Source organism: Apaloderma vittatum, unplaced genomic scaffold, assembly GCF_000703405.1.
Source record: "Apaloderma vittatum isolate BGI_N311 unplaced genomic scaffold, ASM70340v1 scaffold2705, whole genome shotgun sequence".
NCBI classification, from domain to species: Eukaryota; Metazoa; Chordata; class Aves; order Trogoniformes; family Trogonidae; genus Apaloderma; species Apaloderma vittatum.
The window spans coordinates 69,841-86,297 of NW_009718573.1; the positions used below are offsets into that span (position 1 = coordinate 69,841).

At 39.0% G+C, this 16,457-nt stretch overlaps 1 protein-coding gene across 1 annotated transcript in view; it reads right to left on the reverse strand.

Annotated features, from left to right (window-relative positions):
* B3GALTL (beta 1,3-galactosyltransferase-like) overlaps positions 1-16,457 on the reverse strand; it is a 59,812-nt gene that overhangs the window by 18,402 nt on the left and 24,953 nt on the right. Inside the window, exons 5-8 of the mRNA XM_009870286.1 lie at positions 13,231-13,307; positions 9,638-9,749; positions 4,555-4,691; positions 3,133-3,196 (exon numbers count right to left, since the gene is read on the reverse strand). Of these exons, the coding sequence (XP_009868588.1) occupies positions 3,133-3,196; positions 4,555-4,691; positions 9,638-9,749; positions 13,231-13,307 (390 nt within the window). The remainder of the gene's footprint in view (positions 1-3,132; positions 3,197-4,554; positions 4,692-9,637; positions 9,750-13,230; positions 13,308-16,457) is intronic.

Below are 16,457 nucleotides of genomic sequence, written 5' to 3' on the forward strand. Positions count from 1 at the left end.
CTCAGAGGAAATAACATGTAAGTGTCAGTTTGTTACAGGCCCTGTTAGGACTGGGGGCAGGCTTGAGAATACAATAATTTTTTTGAAACCTAAACCTCCAGGTCTGAATGATTTTCAGTAAAGTACAGGTACCTACTGGAATACAAGTAACTGATGACTTTTTAGCAAGTTGCTGATCGTAACTGAGCTGTCATAATTACACATGTGCTCTTACCTCACCTCAACAGCAAAGTAAAAACAGTGAGTCTGATTGTACCAAACTGAGTTTAAATTACTGCCTTTATCCTTGTTACTGAGCAGATGCAGATGACCGGGAACTGTGAGTGCAAACATGGTCACTTCTACTGCTCAGCTCACAGTGACTTGCTAAACCACCAGCTCAGCTGCAGGTCCTTTCAATACAAGAAGTTTTGAGGTTTACAAGTGTTAATCTCCCTTAGCCTCGCCATTATTAAGGGGTCTGTTTATTTGCTGCTTTAGCAATGCTTCTGAAAACTGATGACCTCCACATCACAGGTGAGTTCAACAAAGTAGTAAAGGGAAAGGCCATTCTGTAGGGAACAAAATGCATAAGCATGAGCAGTAGTTAAGACAAATACTGTTGATAGTGCTTGAAGCAGAGGACTATGGAAGTGACACGTAACACACATACGCTCGTGGTAAGGAGCAACCAATAAACACACATCGGTTATCTTAGGCAAGGTTATTTTTTTGCCTTGTCACCACATTCACATTATGGGATGAAAGCAGTTCTTGACCCTGCCTTGTAGCTGAAAGACCGCCCAACAGCAAGGGATGGGATTTCTAAAGAGCTTCCATTACATTTTTAAGATTGTGTTAGTTCAGAATTCAGCTATTCGGAATCAACATTGATCACATGAACCAACAAAGAAGCAATGCTCCTGCAGCACAAAGAATACTTAACAACTGTACCTTAACATACATAAATTATTTATAAAAGTTCATAATGTGCAAAGATTTCCCACTGAATAGTAAAATCTTCAATAGAAAGTCATGTGAAGCTGTAACATTTCAGGACGTTTAAGTGCCAATTTGAGTTATAGAACAGGATAACAGACTGTTCCTAAAACAATGGAAATGGATATACAGAAAAAAAGACAAGAAAAGTAGTCTTAGTCCAAGGTAAAATTTTGTGTTAGATAAACCAAAAAACATCCATTATTCACTTCCAGTTTTGAGTAAGCATCAGGGAATACACTATATATACCCGCCTGGATGCCCTCCTGTGTAACATCACCTAGGTGTTCCTGCTCTGGCAGGGGGATTGGACTAGATGACCTTTTGAGGTCCCTTCTAATCCCTAGCATTCTGTGATACTGTGATATATTGTGTAGTTCCAAAAAGTCTAAAAAACAAAGACTAAAAAACAATCTACAAATGAGCAGCCGCATGACAAAAACTCTTGACCACATTTGCAAGACAGGCTTCCAGATGGAAAGTGATACAAATGTTACAGATAGAAGAAATTGGGACTTGGAAAGTAGTAGGGTGAAAAAAATACCTGATACAAAGCACAATAAAGAGGTACATGCTATTAAGGCTCTGTCAAACTAAAAATTTATCATCCTTCATAAATTTAAACATTACACGCAATAAAGACCACAGATGATATCCTTTGATTTGTTGTCAATCTTGATTCACACAAGAAGGATGTAGAGATAAAAATGATTTAAGGAGAAAATGATGATTTATAAAATAAATGAGGAGGAATGGAACTGTCTCTAGGGAGTCACAAGACCGAGCAGAAAGAATAACTACAGGGCTGATGTAGGTTATCAATAGCGATAAATTTGAAATGAAACATATGCAAAGAACGGCTACTAGATTACGAAAGGGATGGAACACATTTTGCCAGTTGAATGATCAATTGTTTTTCACTAAGCAACCTGTGGCACATAAAAGAATTGTCTACTACTGATTTATTATTTTTTTTATGACATGTTTATGACACGGTATGTTTAGAGGCTTCATCAGTGCTGAAGCAGACTGGAATATTGGGAATATATGAGTGACTTTGAGGTAACTTACAAACAGAAGATTAACAGTGTGAAACCCAAGGTCTTGCATTTAGAAAAATGAACAAGAGGAAAGAAACAGCTTGTTGGCTTGTTTCATGTAGAAAAATGAAAGCTGAAAGGGGTCCAACTGCTTTTGAGAAATCCATCAGTCAAGGAGGAGGAATTATGTGAAAGAATACTGTTGGCACAAAACCAAATTCATATAAACATGCTATCGATTTATACTCTATAAATATACTGTAGATTTATGTTGGAAATGAAGGTATTTATAACCACTACAGAATAAAGACCTGTAGTTTTAAGGAAGGTGGTTTCTTCTCTAGGTCACTATTTGCAGCTGACTTTCAGGAGTTTAAAAAATCTGAAAGGAATTCAACATCACTCATAATTTCAGGACAAAATCAGCAAGCTTATTCCAGATTCCACTTCCCCTTCTACCTCAGTTCAAGAGTTCACTCTGGTGGCAGTAAAAAACCCTACGCACATACATTTTGAAAGCAGAAAAAATAAAAAAAGCTTCAGAAACAGTAGCACTGATGTTCTTTCAGATCACCCTACTCTTTTCTTCTCATGTTCCTTTCTGGTAACTCATTCTCTGAGAGACATAGTGGCTGCATTTTAGCAGAGTAAAAGCAGAGCAAAAAAAAAGTTCCCAGACTTCCATGCTGCAAGTTACAGAGTTGACTGATTACACTACGGTTAGATTCCTCAGACTACTTAGTCCAAATTCCATCATATTTAGCCCTTAAGTTTGATTTAGAAAGTGAGTGAGGCTAGATAGCATCTGAGATATTATTTGTGTTGGCTTATGCTTCAAGAATTGGAAGGCTCTCTTCTTATAGAGTAAGCCTTAGGAAACATCTTACTGTATGAAACCATGTATGTATTCATATATGAATGCAATTTTAGTCATTAATTCTTCTATGCTTTAAATATAAAGTATTGCAATACTAAAGGAAGGGAAAGATTAAATGTCATCACAGTCAAACTTTTTAACAATGTCTAATAAAAATCTGCAATTTCTATTATCATTTATAACCATTCAAATATATAGATTTGAGATATTTTTTTCTTTCATCAGATCACTGCTTACCTCATGTTTTAAATCTATTGTAAAGTCTGACTTCAGTGGTTCACTTTTCAACTTCTTTGCAAGCCTATACAATTAAAGGAAAAAAAATTAATAAAAACATATTAAAAAGAAAAATCAATCACTGGTGTATACAGCAAAGTGTGGCTGGTATTACTGACCATCTTATAAAGGGAAAAAAAAAAAAAATCACACTTCTGTATTTATTGCCCAAAGAAGCAACTAATATTTCTTATACTTCTTTTTCATATCAGTTGTGTTGTGGGGTTTTTTTAACTGACCACAGTGTGATGATGTTAATATTACTTTTCAGCAAACACATTTTGATACATTCTTCCTGCCCAAGGAAAAAGTTTTCATCTGGAATAGATGGGGAATCTGGCGTAACATTTTCAACAGATTAAAAGCAGCAATGCATTTGAAGCTCGATATTGATCAGCATCTCAAAGTTCAGACAATATTCTCTCTCTGTGTATTCCAAAATGCAGTATTTAGGCACCTTCAATTCATGAAAACATCAATCACAGCAAAATGCATTCAACTTCTAAAATCTATGAACTTTTCCAACCTTATTTAAAAACTAAGAATCTAATCTGAAATATCTAGGTTTTTTCTATAGCATGCAAAACACTTCTAGAGGCCACTGCAGTCCCTCTAAGATCCAGGAATAAAACAACTTTCTGGGGAAGAACATATTTTTCAAATGACAAGAGATGTATTGAACTAGTTGCACGACTAGTACTGGACAACAATTAACTAGAAGACATGACGTTAACTTTCAGGCAGGCAGAAGAGTGAAGCAAAATAAATGACACACACAGCAATGATAAAGAAATCTATTTTTGTACCCCTGTCCACTAATGAATTCTTAAGTGTTTATTGACAATAATTGTGCTTGGAATGTGTGTAACAAGTAAGAAATGGAATTCTACCAAAGGAGTATTTTCAGGGTAAGTTTCCAGTGGGAGTCTATGTAGGCACACCCAGCGCTAGTTGCAAATTACCGTGCATGGTTGAATGTCTTGCTACGAGCCTTAGATTCTCAAACTAAAGCAGACTTACATGTATCAGCAGGGATGCTGGTAATATAAATGGCAGCAGCAAAAGCTCATGGTAGGCTCTGAAGTCAAATCCCTGCGAGGTCAGCCTGCACTTGTTACGTACATCCCAAACTGGCTGCCACAGCTAAGCTGCAGTGAGCAGCTTCAATTCAAAGGCATCTCAAAAGTAAAATTTGACTTTCCATGATCTGCAATACCTTCAATGGTACTGCAGGAAGACCTTCATCTTCTGTAGAAAGTACTAATCCATATGAAATGATAACTCATTTAAATAATATTGATTAGCATCTAGGAAAAAATGGATAAATTAAATGTTCTTAATTACTATCAATGAACACGAAGTGATAAAAAATTCAATTCTTACTTGTTAACAAGTGGAATGCTAAGTGCCCAACCAGCAGCAAAATCTGGAAATTTAAAGACTGTAGGGTTTTCAGCAAAGGCATAATGGTGAATTATTGTAGATTCTTCATCATATAATGCTTTACCTAAAAACCACTCCTGTAAAGGAATATAGGAAACAATTTTGTTCATCTAACAGCATCCTTTTAGTGCATATGATGACTGCATTCATGCCGAGTAAAGCAAATCTGAAACAAAAACTAACTGAAGCTATTGCTGACAATAATGTACCAATCATACTTGAAACAAAAGGCAGTTATCTGAATTCAAATACATACTGTATTTGCAAACTCCAGCGTATGCCCTGGATTCCATCTGTTCAAAGATCACTGAATCCCGGAATCACAGAAGGGCTGAAGTTGGAAGGGGCCTCTTGGGATGGTTTAGTCCAACCCCTGTGCTCAAGCAGGGTCAGTCAGAGCAGGTTGCCCAGGACTCTGCCCAAATCATCGTTTGAATACACTCCACAACCTCTCCGGGCAACGCGTTCCAGTGTTTGGCCACCCAAACTGACTACCAACCAGACAAGACGCTCAAAAGCATTGCATTCAGGAACTTTACATATATCTATTTTGGATCTCCATCTGTCTAGCCTCTTCCATGCTAGGGAACTTAAAAAGCAAATACTTTTTCAATACTTTGATCTTCAAAACAGTTAAAATTACTAAGGTCCCAAGTATGCATTTGTAAAGTAGAAAATTATTAAGTAGTAGGATTATTAATTTTAAATAACAGTATTTAAGAATTCGCTACTGACTGCTGTATAGGAAAATAATTAAGACTTAAATACCACTTCTTTAACATTACTGTCAGCAATCTTTCTGTTTAGAACAGATATATATCAGGCATACCCCCAAGTATTTGCAGAATAAGGACTGTAACAAAGGGAAACAAGAATATATGTGTATATATATATAAAATTTTTTTATATATGCTTTTCAGGCCCACAAGTACAAATGGCAAATCAGAATTCTGAATCATCTTAATGATGAGAGGCTCTTTGCATTATGACAGTATTTCAGGCTTTTCTTTTCCCTGAGAACTTATCAACACCTGACAAAGCATCACTAAAATAGATTCAAACTCAGGTCGACTGTTTTTTTCACAGAAGATTCTCTTTCTCCACACTCCCTGCCATAGGATTTTTTCCTCTCTTTTAATGGGGCAGCTATCAGCAGCAATAAAAAAGCCTTGAAGGCATTAGTACGGTTCATGCACGTCACATAAATTTACACACAATTCAATACAAAAGGGAAAATATTCAAGCAGAAGTACTGTAGAAACATGGCAGCCAAAAAAATCCAGTCTAATCCCACGAGGATCTTATGTCTCAGTAGCCATCTTTCTAACCTCAAGTAGATATTGCTATATAGACTGAGCTGAATTTTATAGCTCCCCAGAGTAGATGAGGAACGACAGGTGAGATTTGGCCAGGGCACAGCAGAGTCAGCAAACATCAGAAGAGAAGCCTGCCTGCAGCAACGAGACACCTCCAGCCAAAACCAACCGGCTGAGCCTGGCAGGGGGATGCAAGTGTGGCTGCCCCAGAGGACATTTAGCCTGGCAACCCTCCCCACCTTCCAGCCAGGGCTCAACCTCGCTCCCCAAAATGCAATCAAAGGAGCTACCAGGGATGTTTGTCTTGCCATACACTGAGTCAAAGCTACTTTGATCAGCTACTCGCAGTAAAACTAAACTGAATGTATCTTGTGCTTGACTAATGACTTCTACAGGCAACACAAATGCTGAAAATTTGTTTGCCTCTGTAACCCCCGTGCGTCTCCTGAGGCTGAGAGGTAAATGTTCAGCAATCTGTTGAGGAAATAGCAAAAGTAAAATGGACACTACTCAATACATGGAGAAGGTAGGGGTAGCAATTTTTTTCCGTCTTTTTTTTTAAACCACCTTTATAGAAGTTGCTGCCTCATACCTACTTACTTCACCTTTGACTTACACCTTCAGTCCCAGCAGACTCTGTTTTCTCCTTCCTTTATTGGAAGGATTCCACAGTGTTCACTGGAAAGATTAAAAAACTCAAGCAAAATGTCGGGAGGTAATAGAAAATCAGCAAACATACCAATTTTTATGCAGAAAGATGAAAAAAATCAAAATAATTTGTTTAGAAGCATTTGCGCACACCATTTTAAACTCTTTTAGGTCCTCCAAGGCTTTGAAATATAAATAACACATTGTTTCGGAAACAGTTAATAAATAGTAACATTTTGCAGACAATTATTTTCTGGACATCCACTTGGTTATGCTACAGAGTAAAAAAAACCCCAACTTTACTTATCCTAATTTTGCATACTGATTTTTTCACTAAAGCAATCTATGGATTAAAAAAACCCCACAACTTACTTTCTTTTCTCTATAAAACATAGAAAATTAAACCCATATGTATAGACTCCTCAGGCTTTCTTATATTATTATTTCCAGCAATATTAAACAACAAATTACAGTGAAGGTATTCCAGCCTACAGCCAGTGCTCTCTAAGCTTATTTGCTCAAAACATTGCTTATTTACTACACTGATATGTAGGACAAGTCAATGTGCACAGGGTGGCTTTACAAAAATAAATCAGTTATATGCAAAGAAACTTAATTCCTTAAGGAATTATAGTAATCAGATTGCATATAGGCAAAAATGTAGATTAAAAAAAATAATGTGATTTATTGCATTATGGATAACTGCTACCCACTGGATCACTTCTCAAAAAATTACTTACCTTTAGTAAGAACACTCCAAAGTCTTCTAAAGACTTTAATAGCTGAAGGAATGTGATACAATAAAACTTACTACCACCTCCATCTCACAGAGGGCAGAGATGACTTTACCTAACTAACTTGCTAATCAAGTTGATTCTACTCATTCAGTTTTGTATCCACTTACTCACAAATACCAAGACAAGGGTGTCAAATTCATCTGCTTAAGACTTTGTGTGACACAGAGGACAGATTTCAGCTGCCACATCCTTACTGTGTCCCACTGCAACATCTTACAAGTTCTTATGGTTCTCAAAGACAAACTGCTCTTTAGACAGATCTTTTATAACCTTTAGGTATCAAAATACACTAAGTCATTGCTGTCTATCAGCTTGGTTTACTAATTCTGGCTATCTCCAGGGCTGCAGTCTATCTTCCTGCTGGAAGAGGAGAGGCACACAGAATCTGGTTTAACCTTCCTGCTGTCTTTCATTATGAAAGCACAGGTTGAATCATCCGCTGTTGAAACATGGAATCACAGAAGGGCTGAGGTTGGAGGCGACCTCTGGAGATCATATGGTCTACCTTCCTCTCCTTAAGCAGGGCCACCTATACAGCAGGTTGCCCAGGACCGTGTCCAGACAGGTTGTGAGTTATCTCCAACAACGGAGCCTCTAGAGCATCTTTAAGCAACCTGTGCCAATGCTCAGTCACCCTCACAGTAAAAAAGTGTTTCCTGATGTTCCGATATAATTCCCCTTCTGAGTGTTCACATTGAGCTCTGCATGTAAATGAGATACTCCTCACTGTCTTCTAGTTTTACTGCAGTCAGTAATGTCCTTGGTTATCAATGCAGGTCATTCTCTCAACATTACTCCAGTGTCTTACGATGCTTTCAAGCATCTGTTTTCACTCATTATTACATTTGTATCGGTCTCAATAGTTCTGTTAATAATCTCTACGTATCCTGATTGTAATGGTGCAGATTCATCATCTATTCACATGCCCCTTGCAGACCTTTTATTGTGAGTAATGTATGCCAGCTTATTATTATGCAGACTGCTGGCACTTTAAAATGAATAAAAGCTCATTCTGGTCTAACTCATCTTAAATTTGGTGCCTGGTGGACTACCATTGTATATAAGGAATCAGTTATGGGCTGTTACACTAAGACGACAATTACTATGCACAAACCCAAAACATTTTATTTCCCTTTTAATGCAAGTCAGGACATAATTTGTTATTGTAACAGAATTGACATATAATGCAAAAGAGAGGTTAAAATGGGCATGAGAGCAGCATCTAGGACAAAACTTATTATATTTCTGTTCTGAGAACATCAGTTGGAGGTAGGTGTTTCTGAAACAGAAATGAATCGACATTATAAAGGCCTGAATATATTCAGTCAGCCATTTTGAAGACAGAGTGTTTACAAAAACAGAAGATCTCTGAATTATTATTATTACCACTCTAGAAAAGATTTGTGAGAAAACACAACAAGGACATGTGCCTGCAAGGGAAGTAAATATGCTAAAGTGAGACCTGAAGCAGAGTTCAACACTTAGTCAAGGTAACAAATAAAGAGGCAAACGATATTTAGCACAGGAGATTTTGGCTTCTTTTGTTCCAGACAAAGGACAGACATCAAGCTGAATTTTTTTCTGAACACTGCAAATTCTGAGTATCAACAGCTTTCAGTTGCATTTCCAAATTTACTTTGTTCCTTGGTGACTGCACTTGTCTTTTGTTCTGCAAGTCTTCTGGTGTTGTTTCTTTTCCAGCAGGTAAAGAAAACTGTCTTATCATCAAGACAGTTCAGAAACAGAATGCAAATAAAATACCCTACTGCATTAGATCAGAGGCAGTCAAGTCAAATTAACATCAGTCATTCTGTCTGACGATAATCAGAACTGATGAAAGAAAGGAAAATGGGGAGCAGGGACCACACAGTAGACTATATTCATCTTTTTTACTGATGTTACATCATTTCCAGGCTATCCACAGAAAGAATCTTTTCTCTGCTCAATTTTAACAGTTCTTCAACAGCTAGAAAGGTGCTCATGCTGCTTCATGTTAAATACCTTACTCACTCTCAGCCTTAGCAACAGAAATCTGTCTCCCCTTTTTAAGGTGTTTGGATACATCTTTTCCAATGTTTGGAGCTATGAGCCATCCAGGCAGTGGTATCAAATTAAATTCTGGAACACAGAAACTGCTCCGTAACCAGGAAATCTAAAATCCCCTATTGATAATTTTGTACTTAAAATGATTCCACATGTTTCATCTAAAAACCCGCTCAAGCACATTCAACAGAAAGTCAAATATCTGATTTTTTATTTCACCTTAGATTCATCAAATCTTCCAAGTGTTTCTAGTAGCTTTACAACTTGTATTCTTGTATCTTCTTCACAGAAGAAAATCCATGAGGAGTTCCTACCATAGGTAACAGAGAAGCTAACAAAAGAAAATAACATTTTACTAATAAACTGACTTATGAACAGAATGATAAATTTAACACACATTCCCCAAATATAAGTACTTTGCAATCAAGTATTTATTTACAAAGAAATCAACTTTTATTACTTAAGAATTACATACCAAAGGACGACAGTGAATAGATAGATACTGCCTCTGCTTCTACCTATTTATATAGCACCAATTATTCCAGAAAGAAGGAACAGAGATACCTAGAGTGTCCAGTCAGAAAAGTACTACAAGTCTAATAACCACCTATGACTTCAGAAATTTATGGAGAGCATTTTAAGTTACCTTCCCCTCTGTACCACAGCTTTCTTCCAAGAAGCCTCACTGTTGGGCATCTACCACCATTGCAACAATCATGAAAATGCATAAAAATCCCAAACTCTCCATCTGAGAAATACTTGTGCTAGAACATGTGATACCTTCTTCTGCAGCTCTTTTAACCATAAGCAAGAAGGACCAGAAGGTTGCCAGGTGCTAAACTAGTTCAATCTTTTTGGATCTGGGACAAGTCATCATGCTGATTTTGGCTGGAGTAGCTAACTTTCTTCACGGTAGCTTGTATGGGGCTGTTTTGGATTTGTGCTGGAAACAGTGTTGGTAACACAGGGGAGGTTTAGTTATGGCTGAGCAGCACTTACACAGGGTCAAGGCCTTTTCTGCTTCTCACCCCGACCCCACCAGTGAGTAGGCTGGGGGTGCACAAGGTGTTGGGAGGGGACGCAGCCAGGACAGCTGACCCCAACTGACCAAAGGGACAGTCCATACCATATGATGTCATGACCAGCATATAAAGCTGTGGGAAAAAGGAAAAAAAGACATCTGGAGTGATGGCCTTTGTCTTCCCAAGTAATCCTTGTGCATGCTGGAGTCCTGCTTTCCTGGAGATAGCTGAACACCTGCCTGCCCATGGGGAGTGGTGAATGAATTCCTTGTTTTGGTTTGCTTTTGTGGGTGGCTTTTACTTTACCTGTTAAACTGTCTTTATTTCAACCACAAGTTTTCTCACTTTCACTCTTCTGACTCTCTCCTCCAGTCCCACTGAGGGGAGTGACCAAACAGCTGCATGGTGATTAGTTGCCAGCTGGTGGTAAAACCACAACAGTCATTTTCCTATAAAGCTACCTCTCCTCTGTGTCTTGCAATGGTATTTGATTATTCACTACTTTCTGCTTATGACACTTAATATGCTAAGCTATAATAACCAGAAGAACTCATGATCCATTCATCTTTTTAGTTCATAAAATAATACACTTGTTGCCTACTCAACACCAAAATCTGGGCAACTTCTTGCCCTTCAGACAAGCAAACAAGATAGAATCAGCTGGGAAAGACATTTCCTAGCTGTTCCTTCTAAAACTTGCCAAACAAGTACAGAAAAGGTATCAGGTATCCTTATGTTTTTAAATATGTATGGTATTCAATGCCCTGTGAAGACTGAAGTCTTTTCTTTTACACTTTAGTGCTCAGCTAGAACTGTAGGAGACAAATATCTGGATTTCCATGAAAGCAGGTGGGGGAAGAGCAGGAGAAAACACTGGAATGACACCCCCCGCAAAAAGCATTATTGCAGCTTGTGAACACGGCACATACAACCTCCTAAAAAGAAGGATCTGTTCATCTGTTATTGATGGACAAACAGAATGATTTTCAACGCTAAGTATTTAAGGCCTTCAGAGAGTCTTATGTAGACCTCATTGCATACAAATTTGGAGTTTAGAGTGCAAGGAGCCTATCAGAGATACTCAGGTAAGATTCAGTTTTGGGGTCATAATTTAAAAAAGGGATTTCTTCTCTGCTTAATGAACATGGCAACTGAGAAGTATAGTGGGCCTTCTGGAGACAGTAGGGGTACTGTATCACAGGACATCAACTGTTGTCTTATAGTTTCATCTTCTGAAATGAAGTATTTTGTCCAAGTTAACCTGTGCTCAAGAACTAAAGATTAAGAATTGTCGTAACTCTTTAGAGACCTTCTTAAAAATGCTACATCTACAGAACCAAGGAAAGCCATTCTTCTGAAAGCAGTTTTCAGATAAGAATATATCTTTTATCACAATTCTGCTACAGAATGGGCTGATCTTCCTTCCTCCTCTTCTGTCCATTGAGAAAACTAACTTGTACAAGCCTCACAACACTGACATACTTCTAAATTACTCCAAGTCTCTGTTCTGCCAGAAACAGTAAGTGAAGCAGTAGACATAAGGAAATTAACAATCCAGAATTCCCAAGATGGAAATCCTCTACTTAACAGTCCTCTTTTGACTTATGAAGAATTTTCTTCTGCTTTATCATACAAATGAGCATTTGTATTTTTGCTTCTGAGTTTTACTGCCTTGTAAGACCTGTATCTGTAAACCCCGTCACCGAGGCATAACTAGTTCAGAGAGGAATCACTAGGTCATTGAAACAAGAGTTAAGAAGGAAAAACAAAGATGACTGATAGTTGCAAGATCATCTTCGAGGTTTTAGTTTACTTTAATTCTCCTTTTGCTTCTTTCCACAGTTTACACGTGTCTCAAAGATAGCTCCTATATAAGCACTATTTTCATGTTTCTATATACAGAGAAAGCAATAGAAAGCAGAAGGAAAAGCATCCTCTCCTGCAACTTCTTCAATGCAAAACCCTCAAACTAGAACAAAAACATCCTTCTGAGTGCCTAAAATTATATTAACTAAACCAAACCTCAAGAGGCTGCAGAGCCTCTGGCATCAATTTCAAATACAAGTTCTGGTCCTTCAGGACCATGGAACTTCAGAACTTTCTGAAATAAGAATCATTGCTTCAGGATATTTTGTAACACATTATCATGGAAAAGCAAAATATCTTCCCTGAAGCCATCTGCATAAGCTAAGAAAAAAAGATATTTGAGATCACTTGTCTTCTCTGACTGTAATAAGATTAAAACTGGTCATATAAGATTTTAAAAAGGTGTTGAAAACTACACCCTTTCACTATAGAGGCATACCACCTCTTAGAAACACTGTAAGTAATAAAAGACAGAAGCCCCAAACAGCTATTATCATCTGGTTTTTTAAAAGTATTTATCCACTTCATTCAGCCAAGTAATCTGAAAGGTCAAAAGTTCTGAAATACTCCCACTTTACACAGTGAAAAGTGGGGAACAAATAGGGAAATATACATTTTAAAAAAGTATTTCTTTTGACTAGTTTACTACCTCAAGGATTTTAAAACCACAACGATTTGAAGAAGGTAGTTGTTCAGTTAAACTATTGTTGTTCTTTAATTTAAAATAGCTTTCTCTGATCGAATGAAATTTGACAGAGAATTGCTTTAGAAAACCAAGAAAAAGCAGAGTAAGAAAGTTAAAAGATAAGACTGCAACTCTCATTCAGAAGCTTTGCTTCTGAAAAAAAAAGAGGTCTGAGTAATTAAAATTTATATCCTTGGTTACAAAAAAATGTGAAAATAACTAGCATTCATTACACTTACTCTCTCATTAATGGTAATATCGTCCATGCACCTTCATGTCTGTCCATCTGATGAATAAGCAGAACCGTAGGTAATTCCTTAAAGAAAAATAAAAACATTCCCATTAAACTTGAACTATATGCACTTTCTTCCCTAATCATCAACTAAACTTTAAAAAAATACTGGAATGACTTCTTAATTCCATTGTTTTTTATTGGCAAGTAGCCCTGCAGAATAGATGACTTCAGATGGTACGAAATACAGGGAAAAGTGCTTCTTCCAACTCAGGATTCCTTAATTCTTTATTAGATGTAAAGCTAATAAACTTCAAGTTAAATGTTTTGTAATCAATTAAGTAACGCATCATACCGATTTTTTTGCTGTATCATAAAATCCTATTTGTAAAGACAGACTTACAAGTAAGGTAGGGTGTTTGACAAAGGCTTCCATTGAACAACCACAGTACATGGAGCTTATGTGAGAGTTCTAACACTCTTCACTTTGATGAGTTCAGTTTAGACCCAACTACACTAATATCATGACAAAAATCCACGCATTTATGCAAAAATTCTACACAAGGAGTTAGCACTTCTAATTCTTGAAAAATCAAAGAGGCTTCCTACAAAGAGAACTATTTTCATAAATTCCTTTGCTCTTTTGTTACTTGAAATCTCAAGACTCTTGTGTCTAGCAGACAAGCTATGATTCTGGAGTAGTTCCCAAGAAAATACACTTTAAACATGGCCCTCTAATAAACCAAACTGCACAATTTATTCACTAGTTGATACATGTAAAGAGTGGGAGACATATATATGCTCTAATATATACACAGTACCATACTCCACTGATTTACTATTTTTACAGCATAGTTCTCTCCTGCAGCATTATCAGGGCCTCAACCACCTCACAAATGTCCAAATCCCTAGGGTTAGGTAATTGTACTAGCACTGAAGCAAACATCTTCCTGCCAGAAAAGCCTAACCTCCTCGTTTATCTAAACATCCCATTACAATAATTAACCTAACAAGGCGCCGGTGGTGTTAATGCAACACAAATGACTTAATACCAGCAGGTAAATGAGCTCTCCTTTCCATTATACAAACTGTGAAGTTGTGTGATTTAAAGGCTCATCACCACAAGCACAAAGGAGCACAGAGGAGCTGCAACAGTGTGGGAAACCAAATAAAGTAACTGCAGAAAACTGAGCACCCTGACCTGGCTCCCCCCAGGGCTGTCACCAGCTTGTCCAAGGAGGAAACTCCCCACCTACAGAGAAGGGAGAGGCTCCCGGGTGACCTTGCAGTCTGACAGGGGGGTTCTGCCTACAGAGGAATGGGGCTCATTAGAAGAACACTTCAGGATGGCACAAAACTTATTATGAGGTGCTTCAGGAAGGCCAGGAAAAGGTGAATCAATGTGGTTCGAGGAAGAATAACCACTGGTAAACATAGGGTAAGAAAAGGGGTGGGTCACTTGAAACAGATTGCTCCTCAGGACACTTCTCTGTCCACAGTCTGTCCTGTCTTCTCCTTAAATTTCATTTCGAACTCCCAGGCAGCAGGCTCCAGCTGTGTGCATGTACTTGGAGGTCTGAGTGCCTGCAACTGGAAAGGGGATCCTGAGTCACAGGGTACCCTTGTCTGTGCTGCCAGAAACTGGGGAGATTGGGGTGCATGCAGGTTTTGTGGGGGGTGTATCAGTGTTTGTAATTGCTCGTGAGCAATGCTTCAAGAAAGCCTGTTTCCCCACGCTTTGGTGCAGTATGTTAGCTGCTTAGAACTGGCAAACAAAAGACTGCCTTGGGGCCCTGCTCAGACTGGAGTATGCTTTCACTCTACCCCAGAAAGCATACAATACAGTAAAAACCTTTGAAGACTAGGTGAAAGGACCACATCTTTGCTTGCACGGTTTGGCTGGACTAGGAGTAGAAGAAGCTTGGGAGCCATGTGCCACAGCAGCCACCAGTCCGAGGCAGTCACTGAGAGGACCACAGGGTCTGACTTATTGGTAGACAGTAAGTTAACTCTGAGTCAGCAATGTGCCCTTGTTGCCAAGAAGGCCAATGGTATCCTGGGCTGCACTTAGAGTGTGGCCAGTAGGTGAAGTAAGGTCATCCTCTCCCCTCTACTCTGCCCTGGCGAGGCCACATCTGGAATACTGTGTTCAGTTCTGGGTCCCCAGCTCAAGAGAGACCAGGGAACTATTGAAGAGAGTCCAGTGGAGGGCAACAAAGGTGGCTGGAGGACTGGAGCATCCCTCTTAAGAGGAAAGGTTGAGAGAGTTGGGATGGACTTCTTAGCCTGGAGGAGACTGAGAGGAGACTCTCTCAATGTCTGTAAATATCTAAAGGTTGGGTGCAGGCAGGATGGAGCCTGGAACATAGGAAGTTTCATCTAAATATAAGGAAGAACTTTTTCACTGTGAGAGTGACAGAGCACTGGCACAGGCTGCCCAGGGAGGTTGTGGAGTCTCTGTCTTTGGAGACTTTCAAAAACTGCCTTGATGCAGTCCTGTGTGATGTGCTCTAGGCAATCCTGCTTTAGCAGGGGGGTTGGACTAGATGACCTCTAGAGGTGCCTTCCAATTCCAACCGTTCTGTGACTGTGTGACAGTTGGTTACTGGAGGAAACAGGTCCCAGCCACATGAGACCCTCTGGGATGCAAGGGGCAGCTACTGGTGGGTTTTAAGTCTCCACCAGGTATCAGAAAGACTCATTTGCATGTGTTTGCATGTGAAGTAACAGGGAGGCCAGGGGGTCAAGGCATCAGTTATTGAATATGGTGAACGTCTAAGGCTACTGGGAGGATCCACAGTGTGAGCATGTGGGTGTGCAGGAGCAAGGCTGAGCACCAGCAACTGGAATGGAGCCACACAAGACTCACATCCCCCTGTGCTGGGGACTGCAGAAACCGGGGATGTGAGACCAGCAAGCGCACAGACCGAGCATCAAAAACCAGCTACTGGAGGCATCCATATTGCATAAAGGTGTATTTATGGACACGTATTCCACAAATGAGCTTTCCTCCTGACCAGCCAGAAAGGCAAAACACGGTCGGGCCATTGGTGCAGTCCGTGTTTGTGAGCGTCCTGTGTTTTCTGTATTTATCTATGTAGATGGCCACGTACACACACACACACATGCATATATAATTATATTTACACATACAGTGTGTGTATGCATGCACCATGTGAGCACACGTGCTCAGCCTCGCTATTGGCTGGGACAGGGGAGCCCGAGCGGCACCAG